This window comes from Eublepharis macularius, chromosome 6, assembly GCF_028583425.1.
Source record: "Eublepharis macularius isolate TG4126 chromosome 6, MPM_Emac_v1.0, whole genome shotgun sequence".
In the NCBI taxonomy this organism is placed as follows: Eukaryota; Metazoa; Chordata; class Lepidosauria; order Squamata; family Eublepharidae; genus Eublepharis; species Eublepharis macularius.
In genome coordinates, this window is record NC_072795.1 from 113,038,542 (window position 1) to 113,062,569 (window position 24,028).

General features: G+C 41.4%; 1 protein-coding gene across 1 annotated transcript in view; it reads left to right on the forward strand.

Annotated features, from left to right (window-relative positions):
* CDH23 (cadherin related 23) overlaps positions 1–24,028 on the forward strand; it is an 819,524-nt gene that overhangs the window by 326,793 nt on the left and 468,703 nt on the right. The window contains exon 10 of the mRNA XM_054983948.1: positions 19,926–20,004. Within this exon, the coding sequence (XP_054839923.1) occupies positions 19,926–20,004 (79 nt within the window). The remainder of the gene's footprint in view (positions 1–19,925; positions 20,005–24,028) is intronic.

Sequence of the window (24,028 nt, forward strand, 5' to 3'; positions counted from 1 at the left end):
AGAATTAGATTTGACATGTTACTTATGAATCAGTAGTGGGTTGTTTGATAATGGGATTCTGTCTCTTTAAGGGTATTCTGTTTAGTCATCAGCCAGCCTTTTAAGGTCAGTGTTTTTGAAGAGTAACCACAACAATAGATTTTTTTACCAATGTGTTGCAGACATCTGTGCCTTGATTTCTTGGGATAGCTGTGAGTTTTATATATTTTGTGGGGACAGACAGTAGAATTATTATTTATATCCGATGCATATTTGTGAATGTTGGATTAATTTATTAATAGGCTGACTGTTTCTGTGCTCTTGAAAAAGATTTCTGAAACTGGGTTGAGCTGGTAGCCTGTTGAGCGGCATCAGTTCTATTGCTGGACTTTCTCGTGGTTGTCACTTGCAAAAGAGAAGAGACAACATTAATTATTGGCAGAAGCCACGTTGGATTTGCATACCTATCTCTCAGTGGAATATGTTTGAGTTTTGGGCTTTCCTGGGGTTGTTACCTGTAGGGACAATACAGGGACAATATTACCAATTGGCAGGAGCAACACTAAAATCCTATACCTACCTTGATTCAGGAACATCCATTTGATATTTTCCAGTAGGAACAGCATTTGGAGAGAGTTCAGCATAATCATATATTATTGTGTATTTGGAGCCCATATTATATTATGCTGGATGTTGTATTTAACTATTTATTCTGTAGAGTTGTTTGATTATTTATTCCTAACTTATGACTGACACTTTGCATTTTAAATATACACTTTAAATACTTTGTATAAACAGCTTTACTGACTGCATTGATTATAATTCATGGGAAGGGACCTCTCCCCCCCCCATTTTTGAGCCGCCAAATTGCTGCCGATTTGCTGCTGATCTGCCAAATTGCTACCAACATGCCAAACTGCCACCAAAAGGCTGCTGAACTGTTGTAGATGCTGCAAATTGCTGCCAAGCCACTGCAGATGCCACCAAATTGCCACCAAGCTGCCACAGATGCCACCAGAATGTCAGGTAATTTGAATGCTCTATACTGCTTCGTTGCCAGCCACGTTCTGAGTGAAGAAGAGTAGGACCAGCCTCCTCTTAAGTGCCCTGGAGATAGACCTGATGGGGGACGATGCCTCCCAGGTCCATTGCCCCTGAGCAGCCTGGCTGGCCAGCACTGATTGACCAGCTGGGAAATTTGAACCAGGTGAATGTGGGTGTCCCAGTAGAGGCTGCTGGGAGAGCCTAAAATGGCATCTGCTGCATGACTCTCTACCATTCTGCAGGCTGCAACACAGCCTCCCAGTTAAGTCTGGAGGCTGGTGTATTCTACACTCATTCTCATATTTTGAAGTCTTATGTTAATTCAGGTTGGAATTCTGCCCTTTCCAAGAATGAAATTTTTGGGAAGAAGTTAGTGCTGTGGTTGAAGTAGATTCATAACAGGATCCAAAAAAGAGATGCATGTACCTTATGCTGCTTTTCTGCTTAAGAACAACAGTATACAAAGGAAAGGGACTGGTTCCTCCAACATCATGTTAGTGTTGCCCTGTTATTTGGATCATCCCTCCTGGAAGCAAGTCTCTTGTCTCTCTACTGTCTTCCTTCAGCTCCTCCTCTCAACACATGCATACTTGCAGCTTTTTAAAAAATAGTTCATACTGTTTGCCCCAGAGGCTCAATACTTTTCAGTTAATTCCTTCTTATAATATTTTTAGACTTCCTGGGAATGTTTTATTAGAAGCTCAAGGTTTTATTAAAAAGGGATCTATGTACATCCTCCTTTTCTCCCCAAAAAGGATAATGTAAAATTCTTTTTTTTAAGTGTAGGTATATTATCCATGCTAGGGAGACTGGCATTTTTTTTCTTTGTACTTTGGGAGGAAAAGGTTTTACTGCAGCTACCCCTAGCCTTTTTGAGGGATAGATAAGTTACTCGAATATACTGAATAATCTCTGAAGAATAGCTGCAATCATCTGGTTTGATAATTTGCTTCCTTTTGAAAAAGCAAAACACAAGGTACACAATGAAGGAACCAGATGACGATATAAAAGGGTCTTCATATATTATGATGAAGTAGTGGAAAGGGGTATATGGGTATATGGTATATGGGCCTGCCTATGCTGTTTCTCTACTTTCAGGTGTAATGAGAAGAGGACATGTATGCATTTCTCTTGGTAGGAGATGCATAAAACTATGCCCCCATTGGAAGTCCTCTCTTCCCCCAAAGGAGAAATCCATTAGTTTTGCATGTGTAATTTCATGGAAACCAGTAAATACAGTCTAAAATACAGTCTAAAAAATACTAAAAACCTCTTCTAAATGTAAGCCACATTGACATGAATGGGACATGTATAATTTCAGGTGGCCAATTAACTTGGAAATGGAAGAAGTTTTTATTTTATGTTTATCTTAATTTTGATTTATATTAATTTTAATTAAAATATATCTTTCTTTTCAATCATCACAGTGGCTAGCAGGAATTTTAAAACAAAATACTAACAGTCAAATGAAAATGAACAAACATTTATAACATAATTAAAAGAAAGCAGTGAGACATATACGTATCAGACATCTAGTATCACAAGAAAATAAAATGCTTGTAGGAAAGGGAGTAGTGAAGGGGAGAAGTAGATATCCCCATAAACACACAAACAACCAACAGAGCCTGTGCAATATTGGAGTTTTAAACCCCTTTCTGCAGATTCTGGTCAATAACCTAAGTGCTGCATTTTGGACCAACTGCAGTTCCTGAACACTGTCAGTCCCACATAGAATGCATTACAGCACTCCACTCTGGACATTACTAGATCATGAATTGCTGTAGCTAGTCCAACTTTTCCTTGAAAAAGGCTCTCTTGACCACTGTGCAGTCTGACCATCCAGATATAGTTTCAGAACCTGGTGTACCTGCAAGCTGTGAACTTACACGGCTGGGCCCATTTTTAAAAAATCTAAAACTTCCAACATCCATAACTTCAGTGCTCTGAGGCAAGTATTGCCAACTCAGTAACTAAACATTTTAATTGAAAAACATGGCTTAGTGTTATATGAAGGAACTTTAGGCTAGCACTCTTCATTCTGGCCCTTCCTTCTCCCACTGTGCACTGTGATCCCCTCTTTACAGTCCTATTTTGAGGCAGAATAACTGGTTTATATTTGCCCTCCAAATTAGAATTGGCAAACTGTAATCAAATTGTGGTTTACAGATCTGCTTTATAGGCAACTGTAGTTTGCTAATTCAGATTTAATGACATAATAGTTTGCCTCAACATGGGAAGGGAGTGAATTGTAACACATAAAGGAGGAGAAGACATGCAATGCTGCTTGTTCTTGTAAAGCTAAACCATGGCTTAGTGGTAGTCTGAACTGACTTTCTATGTGGGATAGTCTAGGTTAATTTAGATGAAGGAACCAATACATGTAAAAACATTGGTTCTGTCCAGAGGATTTTGCAGCCTTTACTGTCTCCCAGAATAGTTTGGTACAGCTCTTCATAGCAATCAGGGTCATCATCTTCCATCAGTTTACCTAATCTGTTTTTAGAAGCCATCCAAACTTAATTAGTATCTCTAGTACTTGTGGTACTGAATTTCATAACATAAAACTTTGTGACCCCAACTCTTACTAATTTTGATAGAACTAGAATGGATGAAAGTCTCATGCTGTATTGTTTTATTTATAAACCACCAATGCTAGTCTCTTAAATATGTTACCCTAGATGGACAAATATATACACTCTATGTAGATGATCTAGGATTGCATAGGTCATTAAAATAGGAAATCTTTTTTCCTTTACCATAGCTGCAGCAGTGCTAAGCTTTTATTTCTGACTCATCGTAAAACAAAGCACCCAAAGAAGTGTTCGCTTGTTAGGATAAAACTGTCCCATAAATATTTACAGGCCCATTACTATTCCTACCCCATCACTAACCCCACCCTGCTCAGCAGCTGCCTCCCTTTTAAAATGTGCTGCACGGCATGTGACACTTATCATTCTAAGCTGCTCCTTCTCTTTTGACAAGTGATGAGTGAACTGTCAGGCCATGCTTTTTCCCATTGCCTTTGGAATGTAGGAGCACTTTAGTTTACAAATGAGATTCCAGGACTTCATATCTCTCTCATGGGAATAATAACTTCAAAGTGCAGGATATTCGGGGTAGGAGCACTAAACAGAATTCTTTCTCTTTCCCTGCCTTTTGTTTTCTTCCCTGTCCTCTTTTGTTTATACATGGCTCATTTTTTTTTCTTGTCCAGGGCTTGATTAACCAGTATACAGTTATTTGGTCCAGCCCAAAGTCCCCCGCACAATTCAGGAAATTCACAACTACCTCCACTCCCACACCCCCAGGGATGCCTGCTCCATGCCAGAAGATGGCAAAACATCATCAGGATCCCCATCCAAACTGGCCTTGGGGAAAATTACTATCTGACCCCAAGGTGGTGGTTGGCATGTAAGACGGGACCATGAGAATTAAACACTGATGTAACCCTTCTTGCTCTCCCTCTCATGATCTGCCTAGGTTCACAGAATAAGCATTGCTGTCAGACGGCCATCTAGCCTCTGCTTAAAAACCTCCAAAGAAGGAGAGCCCACCACCTCCCAAGGACGCCTGTTCTACTGTGGAACTGCTCTGTCAGGAAGTTCTTCCTAATGTTTAGCTGAAAACTCTTTTGATTTAATTTCAACCCGTTGGTTCTGGTCTGACCTTCTGGGACAACAACTCTGAACCATCCTCTACATGACAGCCTTTCAAGAACTTCAAGATGGTTATCATTTCTCAGTCATTGCCTCTCCAGGCTAAACATACCGAGCTCCTTCAACCTTTCCTCATAGGACTTGGTCTCCAGACCCCTCACCATCTTTGTTGCCCTCCTCTGGACATGTTCCATCTTGTCTATATCCTTCTGAAACTGTGGTGCCCAAAACTGAACACAATACTCTAGGTGAGGTCTAACCGGAGCAGAGTAGAATAATACCATCACTTCACATGATCTGGACACTATACTTCTGTTGATACAGCCCCAAATCGCATTTTCCTTTTGAGCTACCACATCACACTGCTGACTCATGTTCAATGTATGGTCTACTAAGATCCCTAGATCCTTTTTGCACATACTGCCGAGACAAGTCTCCCTCATCCAATAATTATGTATTTGATTTTTTCTACCTAAATGTAGAACTTTGCATTTCTCTCTGTCGAAATTCATTTGATTTGATTTAGCCCAGTTTTCCAGCCTGTCAAGATCATCGCTCTGTCTTCTACCATATTTGCTACCTCTCCCAATTTAGTTTCATCTGCAAATTTAATAAGGATCCCCTCTATTCCTTTATATAAATCTCTATATATAAAGACAAGTGTCCTGACTCATCAGCACCCAGCACAAACCTCTGGACCTAGAAACAAGAAATTTGGGGAGAACATTCATGATGTAAACACCCACCAAGAAGGGATTTTAAGAAATTTGCCCCCTAAGCCATTTTCCCCCTACCCCGAGACCGTTGGAACACAGAGGTCATTTGCATATGTGGCCTGATTGGTCCTCCCCCACATTCTAAATAGTATGCAGTTGCTATTGGGAGTCATTGAATGACTCTGCTTTCCTCTGTGGCTGGCAGGCTCCAGCCTGCTTGCACCCCCCTCTCTCTGATTGGTCAGCTGTGGAACTCTGTGTTCTGAGGTAAAAATCAGATAAACTGCAGACAGTTGAAAAAAGATGGTACAAGACTCCTCCTGAATACAGATTTTATATAAAAGTCCGTATGGCAACTGAGTTTTTAGATGTTCATGGAGAGATGGTGCACGACCTTTCTAAGGGCCATTTTGATGTGAACCACTCACATTGACCTGCCGAAGTGCCCACCACACACCCCTCCCTCAGTCCAACTCCATCTCACACCTCTTGCAGCCATCACCTCTTACTGCCGCCAAGAAGACTCCTCAAAGTGAGGACTCCAGTGATGCTGCTCTGGAATCTCAACCCACCCAAGCTCTGCAATGGCACCAGACTGCGAGTGAAAGCCCTCCACAGGATTGTCATCGAGGCCACATTGTTCACCAGCACTGGCGGGGGAGTTGGTGTTCATACCACTCATACCAACAGATAACCCCTTTGAGTGCAAGAGACTGCAGTTCCCCCTCAAAGTCTGCTTTCCTTTGACTATCAACAAGTCCCAGGTGCAGGCACTGAAGGTGGCAGGAATTGACTTGAGGGAGGACTGCTTCTCACATGGGCAGTTCTATGTGGCTTGCTCCAGAATGAGCTCACCCAGAAGGTCTACAAAGAGGTCTTTCAGTAGGAAAAAAATTTGGTTGTACGTATTTTTCACTTTATTTATTGCACCACAATCTTTTGCTTTTAAAATCTCTTCAATAAATGTTACATTTCTAAATTCACTTCATCGGTTTTCGGCATCAACATGTTTCGCTTTATTCAAACACCTTTGTGAAGCTCAGGTGCTGTGCTATTATACTACAAAACAAACTACCCCCCCCAATGTTATATACCCATAAGTATTTTAACTGGATTTAAAGTCGTTCAGTACCATAGCGAAGCACGGGTGTCAAGCTAGTTATTTATAAAAATATTGAACAGATCAGGTCCCAGGACCGATCCCTGAGGCACTCCATTTGTCACTCTTCTCCAAGAGGATGAGGAACCATTAACAAGTACTCTTTGGGTGTTAACCAATTCCAGATTTACCTAACAGTAATAGAATCCAAACCACATTTTACTAACTTGTCCACAAGGATATTATATGGAACCTTATAAAAGCCTTACTGAAATTGAGATAAACTATGTCTACAGCATTCCCCTGATCCAGTAAGGTAGTAACTTTCTAAAAAAAAAAGATAAGGTTAGTCTGACATGAGTTGTTCATGAGAAACCAATGCTGGCACTTAGTAATCACAGCAATCCTTTCTAAATACTCAAGGACTGACTGATGATTTGTTCTAAAACTTTTCCAAATATAGTCATAAAGCTGACAGGTTGATAGTTACCTGGATCCTCATTTTTCCCCTTCTTGAAGATGGGGACAACATTTGCCTGCCTCTAATCTTTTGTCACCTCACCTCTTCTCCAAGAACTCCCCAAAATAATGGACAGGCTCGGAAATTACATTCACAAGCTCTTTTAGTACCCTTGTATGCAGTTCATGTGGTCCTGAGGACTTAGTTTCATTCAAATAAACTAGGTGATTACGTACTATTCCTATGCCAGTCCTAGCTGTAACTCCCTTCCCCCATCATGTGTTCTCTTATTGCCATGTTGAGGACCATTTCCCTCACAGGAAAAAACTGAAGAAAAGTAGGAATTGAGCCGTTCTGCCCTCTCTTCATCACCTGTTACAATTTCACTTTCCTGTCCCTCCAATGGGCCTACCATATCCTTGCTCTTTTTCTTACTTTGAACATAAGAAACTGTTGTTGTTTTTAGCATCTCTTGCTAGTCTAAACTCATACTGAGCTTTAGCTTTTCTAACACTCTCCCTACAAACACTGGTTATTTGTTTATATTTATCCTTGGTTATAAGGCCCTCCTTTCATTTCCTAAATGAGTTTTTTTATTTTTGAACTCTTTGGAAAGCTGGTTGTTGTGGATTTTCCAGGCTGTATAGCCATGGTCTTGGCCTTGTAGTTCCTGACGTTTCGCCAGCAGCTGTGACAGCCATCTTCAGAGGTGTTACACCAAAAGACAGAGACCTCTCAGTGTCACAGTGTGGAGAAGATGTTGGCATAATTTATATCTACTCAGGAAGGTGGGTTTGGGCTGAGTCATCCTGTAAGAGTTTCCCAGGGTGTGGAATGCTAATGGAGGGAGGCTTCACTGTATCCCGAGGAGGTTCTTTTGCATATGCTAATCTTCTCTGCAGGGCTATTGTAGAATGTAGAGTATTTTGTTAGCCTGGTGTTTTTCAGGACTGGAAATAATGCTCTATTCATTCTTAAAGTCTCTTATTTCCTGTTGAAATTGTGCTTATGCTTACGAATTTCAATGGCTTCCCTGTGCAATCTGACGAAGTAGTTGGAAGTGTTGTCCAGTATTTTGGTGTCCTGGAATAGGATACTGTGTCCTGTTTGAGTTAGGCTATGTTCAGCCACTGCTGATTTTTCCGGATGGCCAAGTCTGCAGTGTCTTTCATGTTCTTTATTTTTGTCTGGATGCTACGCTGTGTGGTCCCAATGAAAACTTGTGCACAGCTGCAGGGTACGCGGTATATTCCTGCAGAGGTGAGGGGGTCTCTACTGTCTTTTGCTGATCGTAGCATCTGTTGTATTTTTCTGGTGGGTCTGAATACTGTTTGTAAGTTGTGCTTTTTCATAAGCTTTCCCATCTGATCAGTGATTCCTTTGATATATGGCAAAAACACTTTTCCTGTAGGAGACTGTTTTTCCTTAGTTGTTTGATTTGTCCTTGGTTTAATCACTCTTCTGATTTCATTTCTGGAGTAGCCATTTGCTTGACATGCATCGTTTAGATGATTAGTATCCTCGTTGAGAAAGTGTGGTTCACATATCCGTCTTGCACAGTCTACTAATGTTTTTATTATGCCTCTTTTCTGTCAGCGGTGGTGATTGGAGTTTTTGTGTAAGTACTGATCTGTGTGAGTTGGTTGCCTGTAGACCTTGTGACCTAACTGAAAATTTGCTTTGCAGATGACTAAGGTGTCTAGAAATGGAAGTTTACCCTCGATTTCTTTCTCCATGGTGAATTGTATGTTCAGGTGGATATGGTTGAGGTGGTTTAAAAACTATCAATTCTTCCTCACTGTGGCTCCAAATGATAAAGGTATCATCCACGAACTGGAACCAGACTGTAGGTTTGTGGGGTGCTGATTCTAGAGCTGTTTTTTCAAAATGTTCCATGTAGAAGTTTGCTATAACTGGGCTAAGTGGGCTTCTCATGGCCACCCCATCCATCTGTTCATAGAATTCGTTATCCCATTGGAAGTAACTGGTTGTCAGACAATGGTGGAATAAGGCTCTTACATCCTCTGGAAAAATCTGATTAATAAGTGCGATTGTGTCTTTTACCAGAACCTTAGTAAACAGGGATACAACATCAAAATTGACGAGTATGTCCTGTGGATTGAGTTTCAGAGAACTGATTTTGTTGATGAAATGTGCTGAATCTTTGATGTAAGATGTGGGTTTTCCGATGTGGTCCTGTAGCAGATTGGCCAGATGTTTAGTTAATTCATATGTTGGTGAACCAATGGCACTCACAATGGGTCGGAGTGGGACTGAATCCTTATGAATTTTAGGGAGTCCATATAGTCGTGGTGACTGTGCTTCTGTCTTGCATAGTTTTCTGTGCATGTCGGGATGAAGTGAGGAATTTTTGATCAGCGTATTCGTTAGCCTGGTGATTTTGTGGGTTGGATCCTGTTTTAGTTTTTTGTAGGTGGAAGGGTCCAGGAGTTCCTTAATCTTCCTTTTGTATTCTTCTATTTTCATGATCACTGTGGCATTGCCTTTGTCAGCTGGTAGAATAATGATGTCTGGATCCGCATTGAGGGTGTTGATGGCGTTCCTCTCCTTGCGTGTTATATTGCTGGTGGGAAGCTTTGCCTTTCGTAGAATCCTGGCCATCTCTCCTCTTATTTCCTCAGCTTCCTCTTCAGGTAGATGATGAATGGCAGCTTCTATATTTGCAATGATGTCTTCCACAGGAATTTTGGTGGGGGTGACTGCAAAGTTTCCTCCCTTAGCCAAGATAGAGGTTTCTTCTGGTGAGAGTTGACGGTCCGTCAGATTGATGACAATGCGTGCGTTGTCAAGCATTTGGTTTGTCTGTTTTTTTCCCTGTAATTTGTTAAACTTCTGCAAATATAGAAGCTGCCATTTGGCAGCTAACCGCTCATATGGAGTATTGCCCAAACAACCTTCAAATCATCGATACCCATATTGACAGCAACAACCGTACTGAGGGAAGCCATATCAATACCAACCGTATCCTCCATATACTTACAGGCAACATCAGTCCCAGCAGGGACAGTACCAGAGGAGGTGATCTAACCATCTCAACCGGCAAAATCAACAACCACCCTCCAATAAGGAGACACAAGGGCAAAAACCATTTTGACTAGAGCCGGAGCAGCCAGTTGTTTTTGGAAATAGGCTGTCTAACTTCTTTTTGGCCTCGGAAGAGATCGCTTCTATCAAATGAGTGTTGTAGATTATTAAGTTCAGTTATAAAGTTGAGTTTGTTTGTTATCCGGCTCCGACTCTTCCTGATTTTGCGTCACATTCTCCTTCTGAGAGATTACAAACAGAAATAAGAGAGTTAATTGACAAGGGGGTGATTCAACAGGTTCCCCAGTGGGGAGTCCCAATGGGGCTTCTATTCCAACATGTTTTTGATGGATAAAAAGATGATGGGGTTAGACCCATCCTAGATCTTAGACAACTTAACAAGCACATACATACCAGAAAGTTTAAGATGGTAAACCTTAATATTGTCTTACAATTACTACCACACGATACGTGGTTTGCGGTGTTGGATTTAAAGGATGCTTATTTCCATATTGCTATACATCCCTTCAGGTGCTGACAGACAATTGTACAGCCATGTTCTACTTAAACAAGCAGGGAGGTATCACTTCCAGAATCCTGTGTGAGGGGTCCATGGCTATCTGGGAATGGGCCGTAGAAAGGGGTATCTCCCTACAGGCCATACACATATCTGGCACTGTGAACATGACCACAGACAGAGTGAGCAGGATGAAGTCAGAGAACCATGAATGGTCTCTGACAGACCTGGAACTGGTGTTTGAGGATTGGGGCAGCCCCGAGATAGATCTCTTTGCCAGAGAAGGGAATCAGAAGACATTGAGATTTTGCTCCAGGGGAGGAGTAGGATGCAACTCAATTGGGGACGCCTTCTAGATAAATTGGGAAGGACATTTCTTTTATGTGTTTCCTCTCTTCCCATTAATTGCCATGGTGGTCAGCAAGATCCGGAGGGACAGGCCACATACTATTTTAATCACACCATTTTGGCCCAGGCAACCTTGGTTTCAGTGTGTGAGCACCTGTCCCAGGGTCGATGGTACCGCTTTGGTTTGGAACCGGACCTACTGACCCATGGAGGAGTGTGGTATCACGACCTACCCGGACTGAAGTTAACAGCATGGCACATAGCAGAATAGGGACCCTTTCTGAAAGGGTGACTGAGATTGTACTTAATACTAGGAGACTAAATACTAGGAAGTCTTATGCGTTCATATGGGAACATTTTACCCATTGGGTTGCCCAGAAAGAGTTAAATCCTTTTAATTGTTAGATCTCTGTTATTTTAGAGTTTTTGTTATCACTCAAGGATGATGGTCTTTCTAACTCATCCATCATGTATCTTGCTGCCATTTTGACATTTTACCCCAAGGTTGATGGAAATACAGTTTTTTCCCCATAGTATTTCTAAATTGTTCCTCAAGGGCCTTCAGAATATGTTTCCACTGGTTAGGGAAATAGTGCCCCAATGGTCACTTCAACTTGTTCTGGCAGAATTGATGCAATCTCTGTTTGAACCTCTTTGTTTGAACCTCTCTGCGACCTTTGTTTCTTGTTACTAAAACTCACATTTTTAGTAGCTATCACTTCTAGTAAATGAGTGAGTGAATTGGTAGCACTACGTTCTGACCCTCCTTTCTGTAAGGTCCACCAAGGAAAGGTGGTCTTGAGACAAGACCTCAAATTTAGACCTAAAGTTGCAAATTTAGTTCAGGATATTGTACTCTCAGTTTTCTTCCCTACTCCGGTTATGGAGTCTGAAAGAGCCCTGCATTCATTGGATATTCTCAGGGTGTTACTTTTTTACCTGCATTGTACAGCTGGATTTAGGAAGAACAGACATTTGTTCATGTGTCACGCTGGCCCAAAGAACAGAAATAGGGCCACAGCTCAATCAATATCACGTTGGGTTACATCAGTCATTCGACAAAGTTATCTTATGGCTAACTTACCTTGCCCTCTAAAAGTGAGGGCTCATTCTGCAAGAGCCCAGGCATCTTCTGCTGTGCTTCTGAGGGGAGTCTCTTTACGCAATATCTGCAGCGTGGCTATGTGATTGCCATCGGACATGTTTGTGAAATATTATGCCCTGGATGTGATGGAGAGGAGAGAATCAGCAGTGGGACAAGCTGTGCTCCATTCACTATTTCAATGAAGACCAGTCCCACCTCCAGGTAAGAAGCTTGTGAATCTCCCATGTGGCACTACACAGAAGACAGACAATGAAAACAGTTGTACTTACTCTAACTGCTGTTCATTGACGTCTTCTGTGCAGGCACACATATCCTCTCTCCTACCCCACTGTGTTCTTCTATACTTACCTCTGGAACTGGAGGCTCAGGAGAACTGGAGGGTTGAGGGTGCTGCCTCCCAGTGCTGTTTCGGCAGGAAAGCCTGCTCACATGCATTGAGGAGGCAAGCACCCCCTAGCAAACTTCAGCTTTAAAACCTACCAATCAGCAGGTCTGTGCATGCGTAGTTCCATGTGAGCCTGCGCAGAAGACGTCAATGAACAGCAGTTGCGGGAAGTGCAGTTCTGTTTTTGTTAAAATTTACTTTCCTGAAGTTCAAACTATATGCTTGACTATATACAGGTTTTCCCTTCCCCAAGACTGTAGATTCCAAAATTACATGGTCACTACCACCTAGAGTGCCCACCACTTTCACCTCATTAACCAGTTCTTCCCTATTGGTGAGAATCAAGTCCAAGATAGCAGATAGCAGAAAAATGAAATTGTCAGTAAGACAAATCAGGAGTTTATTTGCCGTTTAATTTTTAGCAGAGTTAGATATCCGGATAGTTGAAATCTCCCATGACCACTATGTCCCATCTCTTTGAGAATTTTGTAATTTGTTCTAGGAGAATCTCCTCCAAGTCCTCTATCTGGCTTGGTGGTCTATAGCAGACTCCCACCATAATACCACTATTATTTCTTACTCCTTTTATCTTTACCCAGAGACCCTCAACTGAATTTCCGTGCTCAGATACATGTATTTCCTCACAGGTATATACCTCCTTTACATATAATGCTATTCCTCCCCACTTCCTTATTTGTCTATCCCTTTTAAACAAGTCGTATCCCTCAATCCTAGTATTCCAACTGTAAGTGTCATTCCACCAAGTTTTAGTAATACCTATTATGTCATAGTCCCCTTCCTGAATTAGGACTTCTGGTTTCTCCTGCTTGTTTCCCATACTCTGCGCATTAGTACAGAGACATTGGAATCCATGAGTAGACATGGGCACGAAACGGAAAAAGCCTGCAATGAGAGTTTTGTGTTTCGTCGTGATCCACAAATCACAAATCACGAAACTTCATGAAATTGTCATGTTTGCTGAAACGATTCGTTAGTTTTGTGATTCATCAGAACCCAGGGCATTTCAATGCCCCACTTCATACCCGGAGATGCCAAACTCGCAGGGAGACTTCAGCAGGCTCTCCTCCACCCACCCTCCCAGTTTGCAATATGTTGATCAGGAAGGGTAGGAAGGGAAGTGCTGCCAGAGTACTGGAACAGAAGAAGACGAATAACCGGCCATGGTGGAGCTGGGCTGGGAAGACAGAGTGAGAGGTGCGGTGGGGTGGAGGAAAAAAGGCATCCTCACCCAAAGACCTTCCCACAGCAAGGCCAAGAGCTGGAAATAAGAGGCTTCTTACAGTCTCTTTAAAGCAGCAGCAGCCAAAAGCACAATCCCAAATCCTTCCATACACTCCCCCACTCCAGTCCCGCAAAACGCTGACATAGTTCAGAACAGGAGGTCTGTGGTTGGCTGACAGACCTGCCTAACAGGGTTTGGAGGGGTGATATTGGTGTGCCCATGGCTACAGAAGGCCCACCTCCTTGGATGCCTAGGGGATTGACTCCCAGCTCCTGGCTGTATAAGGCAGGAAGCTCTCCAGATGGCTAGAAGAGCTGCTAATCAAGGGTAAGTGGACTTACCCTTGTCTGATTATGGTCTGGGCCCATTGTTGCCTAGGGAATCAATGGATCGGCACCAGCTGCAATTACGAATTGTTCACAAATCTAACGAAACAGGCCAAAAAGTCATGAATTTTGTGATAATTTCATGATAACAATGGCCCCACAAAATGCTGTTTTGCGACACACAAAACGGCCTGTTTCGTGACAAAGTTTGCTTTGTATTTCGATTCGTGCCCATGTCTATCCATGAGTTATATGCTCGGAGGTTTTTGTTTCTGTACTTACCTGAATGTTTCCTAGCATATGTGCCACTCAGTGTTCTCATCTCCAATTATAGGCTTTGAATATTTGTCTCTCCTCCCCCCTCCCATAGGATTTAGTTTAAAGTCTCCTTATCAGGTTTGCAAGGCTCTTACCAAAGACATTTTTTCCTACCTTTATGAGGTGCAAACCATCTATTGATAGAAGAGCTTCATTTGCAATGCAATGTAATTAAAGAATTCCTAGTGAAAGCAGTTCCACAGAGTGCAATCCTATCTCCCATGTTATTCAACCTCTATGTAAAACCTTTAGGAGAACTCATTCACAGCTATGGAGTTGGGCGTCATCAATATGCAGACAACACGCTATCCAGATTCCCTGCAGGATGCAGTAGAAATCTTAGATCGCTGCCTGACAGCTGTGGTGAAATGGCTGAAAAATAATAAATTGAAATGAAACCCAGACAAGACCTAGCCTGGAAGATGGCTTCCTATCTTGACACAGCCGACCTGGCCACCTGGATCCATGCTATGGTAACATCAAAATTTGACTATTGTAATGCAGTATATATTGGTCTTCCATCTAAGTTAACTAGGAGGATCCAATTAGTGCAAAATGCTGCAGCTCGACTGTTAGCAGGTACAAGCAGGAGCATGAACATCACTCCCATCCTGCAGTCACTCCATTGGCTACCTATCAGCTACCGTGCTCAATTCAAGGTACTGGTTATTACATACAAAGCTCTTCATGGCCTTGGCCCGACATACCTACAGGACCGCCTCCCTTTCTATGTCCCTCCATGGCAGGTTCGCTCATCCAAACAGGGTCTCTTGCAGGTGCCAGCCTGCACATGGGCAAAATCAACTGCAGCCTGTACACAGGCCTTCTTTGTGTTAGCCCCTGCCCTGTGGAACAGCCTGCCTGAGGAGGTCAGGAGAGCTCCCGTGCTCTTGGCTTTTCGCAAACAATGCAAAACTGAATTATTCAAAAAGGCTATTTTACTCAGATAGGAGGGTGGTATTGTAGGGAGGGTGGTCTCAGATGTTTCGTCAATGAGTTGAGAACCATGGGCTCCACCACTATGTTGCTTTACATATTATCTGTTGCTTTGAATATGTACTCGTATATACTGCTTGTGCTTATGTTCTGTTTCAGCAGTCCTTCAACCCTGTATTGGATCCTTGCTAATGCTACGTCTCTGTAAACTTGTATTCATCTACCCTATGACATTGTTTATGGAAATGTCCTTGACACTATATGGAAATGCCTACCCTTGTCCTTGCTACTGATTGTACTGATCTCACACTGTGTGATCCGCCTTGAGTCTCAGTGAGGAAGGCAGACTATAAACAACATAAAATAAATATATAAAATAAAAATAAATAGATATGTCCACACATCTATTGAGTGCTTGTGGAACCCAATCATAAATGAACAGTGTCCCCAAGGAAAAATAGGGGAGAAAAAGCTGGGAAGGATACAGACTGAAAAAGAGAAAGAGACAAGGGGGAATAATGTCAGATTTGCATCAGAAGAATGCAGGTAAAACAGGGACGAGATGTCTTTGGGGGGATGGAAAGAGGCAGACTTGAGTCATGAGACTAGGCTGGGTGAAATGCAAAGAGAGAAATGGTATGGAGCCAAAGAATGAGCCAGGGGTGTTGTTGCTGTCTGTGAGGATGAGAGTACTAGAGTTGGGCCTGTGGGGGAAATTGTGTGTTTACAGATCCTGAAGTACAAGCATTTTCAAAAGTCACAGTAGTAGAGGACAGTTCTGGAGCAAAACTAAACCTAAAGCAGTTTGAACTCCTTTCTGCCAGTGGCAGGAATACAGTTGCTCTTCCTTCAGTTAATTTGACTTAGATAGTAATGGTGGCAGGAGATGAGTTTATCCTTACTGATTGATTTCATGATTGCATTATTTGGTAGGTGTTTTTTATTTGGTCAATTCCTGTATAGGCTGGAATGTCAAGTTATTGTCCCACAAGCATTTGCTCATTAATTTGGTTTGGGTATGGGGAGGCCCTATGAGTCTTGACGAGTGCTAAATGGAGGAGTGTGACAATTTTTCCATAGGAATCTGATTGTCTCATTGTGAGGTAGCATTTTATTGCACATAATTCCTATCATGATGCTTTGGTTGTATCCAAGATGAACTCTGCCTAGATTTCAGGAGTGTAGGGGTTCTAGAGAAGGGAACACTTCAGTGAACCACCAAAATTTGGATAAGGCTAGTGAAATTTCTTGGGAGAAGGGGATCTGCATGCCTTTACTGTAGTATCTCAGCATGGACAAAATGACTTCATAGGATAGGCTATGCATATCTATTTCTGAGGATTGGTTCCCATATTCACTTTTCATTTAGGAAAGCTACAATATGATTATATGTGTCAAATTTACAGATTTGAGTTCATGGATAAGACATACCTTAACCATGTAAAGGATGCTGTACATCCTTTGTACATACCAAATATCAGCAGCCATCATCACATAAGAATACATTTATACGGAATTTTCATGAAACTGATACTTGAAATTGTTGGCTTGAAATAATTTCATAGTGAGGGAGATTCTCATATCACAAGTAAATGTGGGAATTGGGTCTAATTTTCTTCCCTTAAAACATGTACTGTTAATTTTATGAAGCAGTAAATGCTTCTGTTGAGAGTTAATTGCTTTCGCTACATACCAAATCACTTGGCTGGGAGACTTGAGTACTGTACAGTAATGATCCTCAAGGCGGCATCCATGGACACCATGGTGTCCACTATATGTTTCCTAGAATGTACTTGCTTCTTCCCCATAGTGAGACTTCCACGAAACAACTGGTCTTGATTTTCCTCCACCTCGTTGGAGCAGGAGATGCTTTTGAAGAGCCCAAGAGACATCACCTTTGTGTTTATAGGAAGCATCCCTTAAGAAACAGCTGTGTCAATCTTAGGAAGATGCTTGGCTTTGAGGACTGGAAGCAAGCAATACCACAAAATTGGGGCAATGAGGAGAGCCTCACTATTTTATAATTTCCTTAATGTTGTGGTATTGCTTACTTCCAGTTCTCAAAATTCCAGCTGTGCCCATAGGCTTAATAAGACTGAGAACATCTGCCTTACAGTGTAAAGATATAAAAATGATGTAGGACAGTGTTTTGGAGATTATGCAATAGAAGGCATATCCCAAAACAAGTGCATAGAAATACTACATTTTAAAAATGTAGGGTTGGATCTTACCAGCTTTCTACTGGCAGAAGTAGATTGTCCCCCAACTTCTCCTGCTCCCCTGATTTAAAAAGGTTATACTGAGAGGGGGCCCATATGGACAAAAAGCCATATGAAATGGGGGGCTGCAGTAGGGAGCAGGAACTGGGGGCAGGGGCATGGGAGCCACTGTTGCACTGACAGTGTGATGTTATTTCTGAGGCAAACCCAAAAGTGACATTACGCTACTCTAAGATTCAGTGGAAACTCTGTGGTATTACCATAGAATTTCTGCTGAATTTTAGAGCAACATGGCATAACTTCTGGGTTCAGTCAGTCCGGTGTAATGGTTAGATAGTGACTTACATCTTCTTGAGCAGGCTTGGAAAACATAATCACTACATAATCATGGATAGTGATTTAGAAATGTTCCTTTGTGTTGTTAGCATGGCAAGAAAGCCAGTGTGATCAGACACTCTTTCAGTGTTGGAGAACTCCCAGATGTTCACATCAGGGCTCCACTGAAAATCTGTTGAAAATTGGTCATAGCCTAAACTTTGGAGAAGAAGATCCTTGTCTGTTTCAAAAGTAAATTTTCTTTCCCCCACCCCGCAAGTAAAATATGATATTGCATCTTCCTAGCATGTCTGAAATACTGTTCGAATGTATCTTCCTTTATTAGAATAGTCTATTACTATATGATGCACCTACTTGTGAATGCATAGGGGAAGGATTTTTTAAAAAGTACGACTGATTGCCTAAAAGTAGACATAGAATCAGGTTAGTAAGACATTGAATAAAGGACAAAAGTATAGTGACTCTGTGTGACCTTCGGCCTTCAGCTGATAAATTACAACATTGATTTCATGCTGCCAAGGCAGATGTGTGCATTTGCTGTCTCATTAGACTGCAAATGCCACTACTGACACTTCTCTGAGGGCACACTTCTATGTGTGGATCTCAATAAACACAGGAAAGCAGAACAGCCTAAAATCATAAATGTGTTCATGCTACGTTGATTATTATTATATATGTAAATATGTGTAATTGGTGACTAATCATAACATCAGGAACCAACTCTGAACTTTTATGTTAAAAGATATGAAAGGTAAAGAGGAAAAGGGGTTGTAGTCCAACAGTTCTGGTTTGTTTATGAATGATCCTTTAGCCATTCATACTACCTTCCACATTCACTTCAATGTTTTGTTCATTGTTCCTGTTCTGTGTTCAGAACTGTGTGCTGTCCTTTCAATACTGATGTAAGTTAAAACCTGCTTCCAGAGATCTTTGTGAAAGCCCTTTGCATTGGTGCGTATGGCTGAATTACTTGCAACCTCTTTATAGAAATAGCGCTCTCTGATTCAACCAGTCAGATATTTGAAGTGCCATACTCAAGTCATTACTGATCTCTGCATGATATTTCATTCTGATCATAGTCACATGAATAAAGAGCATACCTAACAGCACGGAATGTAGTTTTAGGTAGAATGTATGTAACAAAATTCCCCTATTTGTCCAGACTTCCCCTATTTGTCTCTTTAATCGTTATCCTCCTCTCCCTTAGTAAGGAATTTCAGTGGGATGTTACAAATAGAGGAATGTTTGCTGTACTTCATTTTTGTTCTCTGAGTTGCTGAAAGACCATGGCTTTTCTGAGGAGACGTTATGATATGTAAGCAAGACTGTGGTTAAGTAAACGAGGGAGAAATAAATTGCAAGTTAATATGTTTGGGAAGATGAGCATCTCCATGTTGTGCACTGTATTAGGAAACCATTGCTTCACAAAATAGGATGTGTGGAGCCACAAGCAGAAACAGTTACTGTTGAGCTAACTACTGACTGTTAGAATGGGAATTGCTTAGCAAAATAAAACATGCTGGTTTTTTTCTGGAAATTACAAGATGAGGTAGAGTCTGTTGGTTTCCTCTGCATCTGTAATCTGTAGCTGCTTCTTATAGCCTCTGCTGATATTTCTCAGTTCCAGTTCAAAGGACAAAGTAATACAAGTAAAGAGTAGAACTCTGGCATTAATAGTCACATTCACCTCAATGACCTAGCTTCAGCTTCAGCTGATGGGCCTCATGACAAGTGATGATGAAAATGGTTTTGGTGTTGTCTTCAGAGTCCCCTTCCACACAGCTGCCCACTTAAAAAAACACACCATATAATTCATTTCACGTCTACCTGCAAGAATATGTGTGCAGCACAGGTCAACTCTTGTTAGAGCCACCAAGAGGGTTACAGGTCAAGAATGAGAGTTTTTCTGGTATAGCTGTGTAGGGGTGTGAGACGTGAATAGCAAAAGACAATGCCAAATAAAATATGGTGTTAAAGCCTCACTGGAAAAGTTTGCTCTGGGACTTTTGAAGTTTTTGAGCACCTCACAAATAGCATGCAATTAAATAAACTAAGTGTACTGTTGGCTGTTCCTTTTTCCACATGTGCTACCCTTGCCATGTAATCTACCATAATAAACAAGGGAAAATATACCCTGGAAATTTAGCAGTGCCTGAAACATTCAAATCCCCCCTTTTCCATTTTTGTCCCCAGGGTACAACTGTACGTATGATAACTGCAATTGACCAGGACAAAGGACGGCCCAGAGGTATTGGATACACCATTGTGTCAGGTGAGTAACAGCGTCCCTGTAGAACAGGCATGATTGATGTCATTCTGGACCTAGAGTGAAGTGAGAAGTGATCTAGTAACAGGCTTTCAGGTACACTGTGTACACTGTGAAATGCTACATTTTCCCAGAAGAATTTCAAGTTTTCATGTAACTCCTCTGTTAATGTCTATTGACAAGCCATACCATTTTTGTCTATATTGTGACATCCTTCTTCCTTTCTATTTTCCATGATTAATTCTTGTAATGCTCTGTGGACCTCTTTATTCTTAACAAAGTGAATAAATTCACTACTTGACATCAGTAATATAGCCAGATTTAAGTTTTGACAAATGTAATGTCAGAACTGGGATCTGTCAATGGATCTGTCAGACTCTGCCTTCCCCAGGATAGCTTTTGTTTGTCATTAGTTAACCCCACACCTCTATTCCCCAACCTTGTAACTATTTCTAAACCTCCTGTCCCAAATTCTACCATTCATATGTAGCTATATCTGCTGCCAAATTCCCCTGGTCAGAATTAGATAACTCCTTCTATACTACCACCAACACTTACTCTATGGTAGAAGCTTCATGAGTGAATGTGGAGGTGTGCAACATTGCCTGAAAAGTATAGGGCCTGCCTTTTTTTCAGTGTCACTGGTTCTTTTCACAGTATTCAGCCATCTGTAAAACTCAAATCCACTATGTACTATCAGTACTTTAAACAATATGTCTAGTTTTTCCATTTCTCCACAGATGCAAGCTTCGGCTTTCAAAGTTTTTTGAAACAGTGTCAGTAATTATATCTGAGCCTGAAAAATGTTTTACAAGCTGGGAAAAAAATGTAGTGTGAACAGGCCTACATTGTTCCTCTCTTGATGCGTTTGATCTCAGCCAAGCTAAGGTCGTACAGCTCTGTTGAAATCCAACATTTAGTTGCAGACCAGAATTTTCTTAAAAAAATCATTAAGTGTCACTTTTCCTTCTTTTTCCAGTATGTCTTTAATTTTTGACTTTATTTTACTCAATTAAAACACCTTATGTGTCCCATGCTCTAAGAATATTTTTTCTTGATCATGTTTACGTGATACAGTCACAATGAATTGACAGAAGCAACTTGCCATAGACTGAAAAATATGATCAGAAAATGTGTATGTGGAGGGGAATGTGATTCAGGATGTGGTGAGCTTTGTTCTCATCGCGAGGCACACCCATCCAGCTTGCAAAAATCTACTGAAATAGTCAACTTCTGTCATGTGTGCAAATGGAGTTCTCCCTTGAGCCAGTACTTCACCATTTGGTGCAGCATATTTCTCTGTCTATGAACTGTCCCTGACATCATAGTTAACAGCAGCAGCTGTGTGAATAGCATGGCTTCTCTGCCTACAAGAGCTGTTTACTACTACCTGTATTTTTCCCCACACGTAACTGCAATGGGGTTCACATGAATCCAGGTCCCAGCTTAGATATTGACTTCTAATGTTTACAAAACTGGAGGGAAAAAATGCAACCATAGATTGTTGAACAAATGCAGAAACACTATACTTAAGCCTTATACTTTATACATCTGCTTATTATCTAATAAAGCTATGGCAAAGCTATTCAGAACTTGGTTTCGAGAAAGATCTGTAAAATAACAGTCAGTCTCACACTCATAATAAACATAATTGTATTTGCTCACATACACCAATAATCACTGCCCCCGGGTCTTTCACGTTAGGGACACCACCTATCATCAGAGAAAATCATCCTGAAAACATCAAAGCCAAAAGTGGTTAAGCTGTTTTGCATTTTCTTTTTTTCATTTGTATATTTAAATCTACACTGTCATTTTAAAAACGTACTTAAAAATAACTATTAACACAACAGCTTTCAATAGCACAGCCCCTTTGTAGGCAGAGGAGATTTAAGCTGGTATGCTTTGATGCATTGGATTCTGGCATGCAGAAGATAAAATGTATGTAGTTATTCACCAGTGTGTATACAGCATTTTGCTCCTGCATAGTGGCTACAGTTCTGTAGCTTGATTTTGTGGTACTAAGAAAGGATCTCCATCATTAGTTCTCTGGAATACACTTGTCTGTGCCTCCTTCCAACAGTTTCTATAGTATGTTACTCAGGTGTTCAGTGCACTACACAGATTCTGCAAAACGTACTTGTATAAATACAACAATTTAGATCATAAGGTTTGTTGGCGACAACTTTATTGGCAGTCTGGACACACATGGATTTATTCCAGAGAGATAATTAAGTCACTCTATTGTAGCTCAAAGAACCAAAGAGGCTTGGGGCATCTTCTTGTGTAACAAATTTATTATACCATAAGCTTTTTGAGAGCCAGCACCTCCCCCCGCCCAGTAGCTGCCTGAACATGTCGGCACCTCCCTCTCCCCCCCTCTCTCTCTCAGAAAAAGAGTGGGGTAGGTGGGACCAGCATCAGGTGCTGACATGTTGTTTGTTTGTTTACTTCTGTGCTGCCTCTTCAGAATCCTGCTTGAGGGGACAGCAACTTCAAATATCTTGGAGTAACTTTTAGTGAAACCATGTCTTGGAGGGCTCATTTTGAAGTCACAAGATACACAGTTTTAAGCACCATGGGTGCTATTCTGAAATTTTATAGTACTGTGAGTGATTTCTTGATTGATCCAGCTCTGAAAATATACCAGAGTAAGGCCATCCTACAGCTTTTATATGGAACAGAAGTTTGGAGCTGGAATGATAAAGTGGTCACAAAACTGGAATCCATTCAAAATTCCTTTTTAAAAAGAATGTTAGCCCTACCCCAGAGACACTCCAGCAGCCCTGATGCTGGCAGAACTCTGCTTGCCTTCAATCAAGGCACATGTACATGTTGCCATGCTCAGCCTTGGGGGAAAAAATCAAGGAATGACACTGCTGGTCTACTCTGCAAGCAATGTCTCATAACAATGCAGAAAGATGGTGTCTGGAGATCCTGTTATAACAATATTTTCCATCAATAATCTGACTCAGATGATTCCCATGATGTCCCTACAGCCAGCACAAATATTCATGACTGCGTGTTCAAGTATGATGCTGTTTCAGACACGCAGTCTCCAGCTCCAAATTTTCACTCTGGTATAAACTATTTAAAAGTGACTATGCTGGAGACTCTTATCTGACCAGCATCATCCTTCATAATCTCAGAATAGCAATCATATCTGTCTGGTTTCGGACCATGCCAACAGCTCTGCTTGATGGTTGCTATTCCTGAAAACCATTTGTGTTGCACTTTTTTGTATGTGGTGTTGCATTTTCAGAGAATTTACCCTCATTGAATTCTGTTCTGTCCACTCTGCGCAGAGCCCAGAACCAAATTTCTCACAGCACTTTTGTAAGGGTTCCTTGGAAGCAGAAGAGCTGATTTTCTGTGAGAGTTGCCAGGAAACTCTCAAAAGACTTCACTACATGAGTTAAAGAACTTTATTGATAAGCTACCAGTTCAGCACTTACTCCATCCTTAACAGGAATGACATTTCTCTACAAACACAAAGCATATGTAGAACTCTTAAGTGCGAGTGAATTCCCAACTCTGCACCTGCTTTAGGTAATGTTCAGCTAAGTTCAAAAGGAAGCCTCTCAGTGGGAAAGAGCAGAGCAGGAAAAGTCTCAGGATCGTGGGTGCCTGTGCCAGCACTTCTTCCCAAGCTTGGGCCAGAGGAGTGTAGAAGAACAGACAGATAATAGTGGAGACAGCCCCTCTTTTGCATACTTTCACATTGCAGTCAAGCAGTAGCTTTAGCATCATAACACAACATAACATTACATTACACAGGGTCTTGGCGAGTATGGCTGGTGAACACCTGACATCCTTCTTTCAGATGTCGACCCATTCGTAACATACAGAGTGTCACTGTTTGTTTTGGCAACTAGGAAAATACAAGTGAAAGTCACATCTGAAGGGTGTCATATTTTAATATGAGAAGAACCATGTGTTCCACTGCTTCACTCTGGTATTCCTCTCAGTTGAATAGAGAGGATTTCCCTAGAGAGCCCTCAATGTCACCATCTCCCAGGTGAGAGAGTAC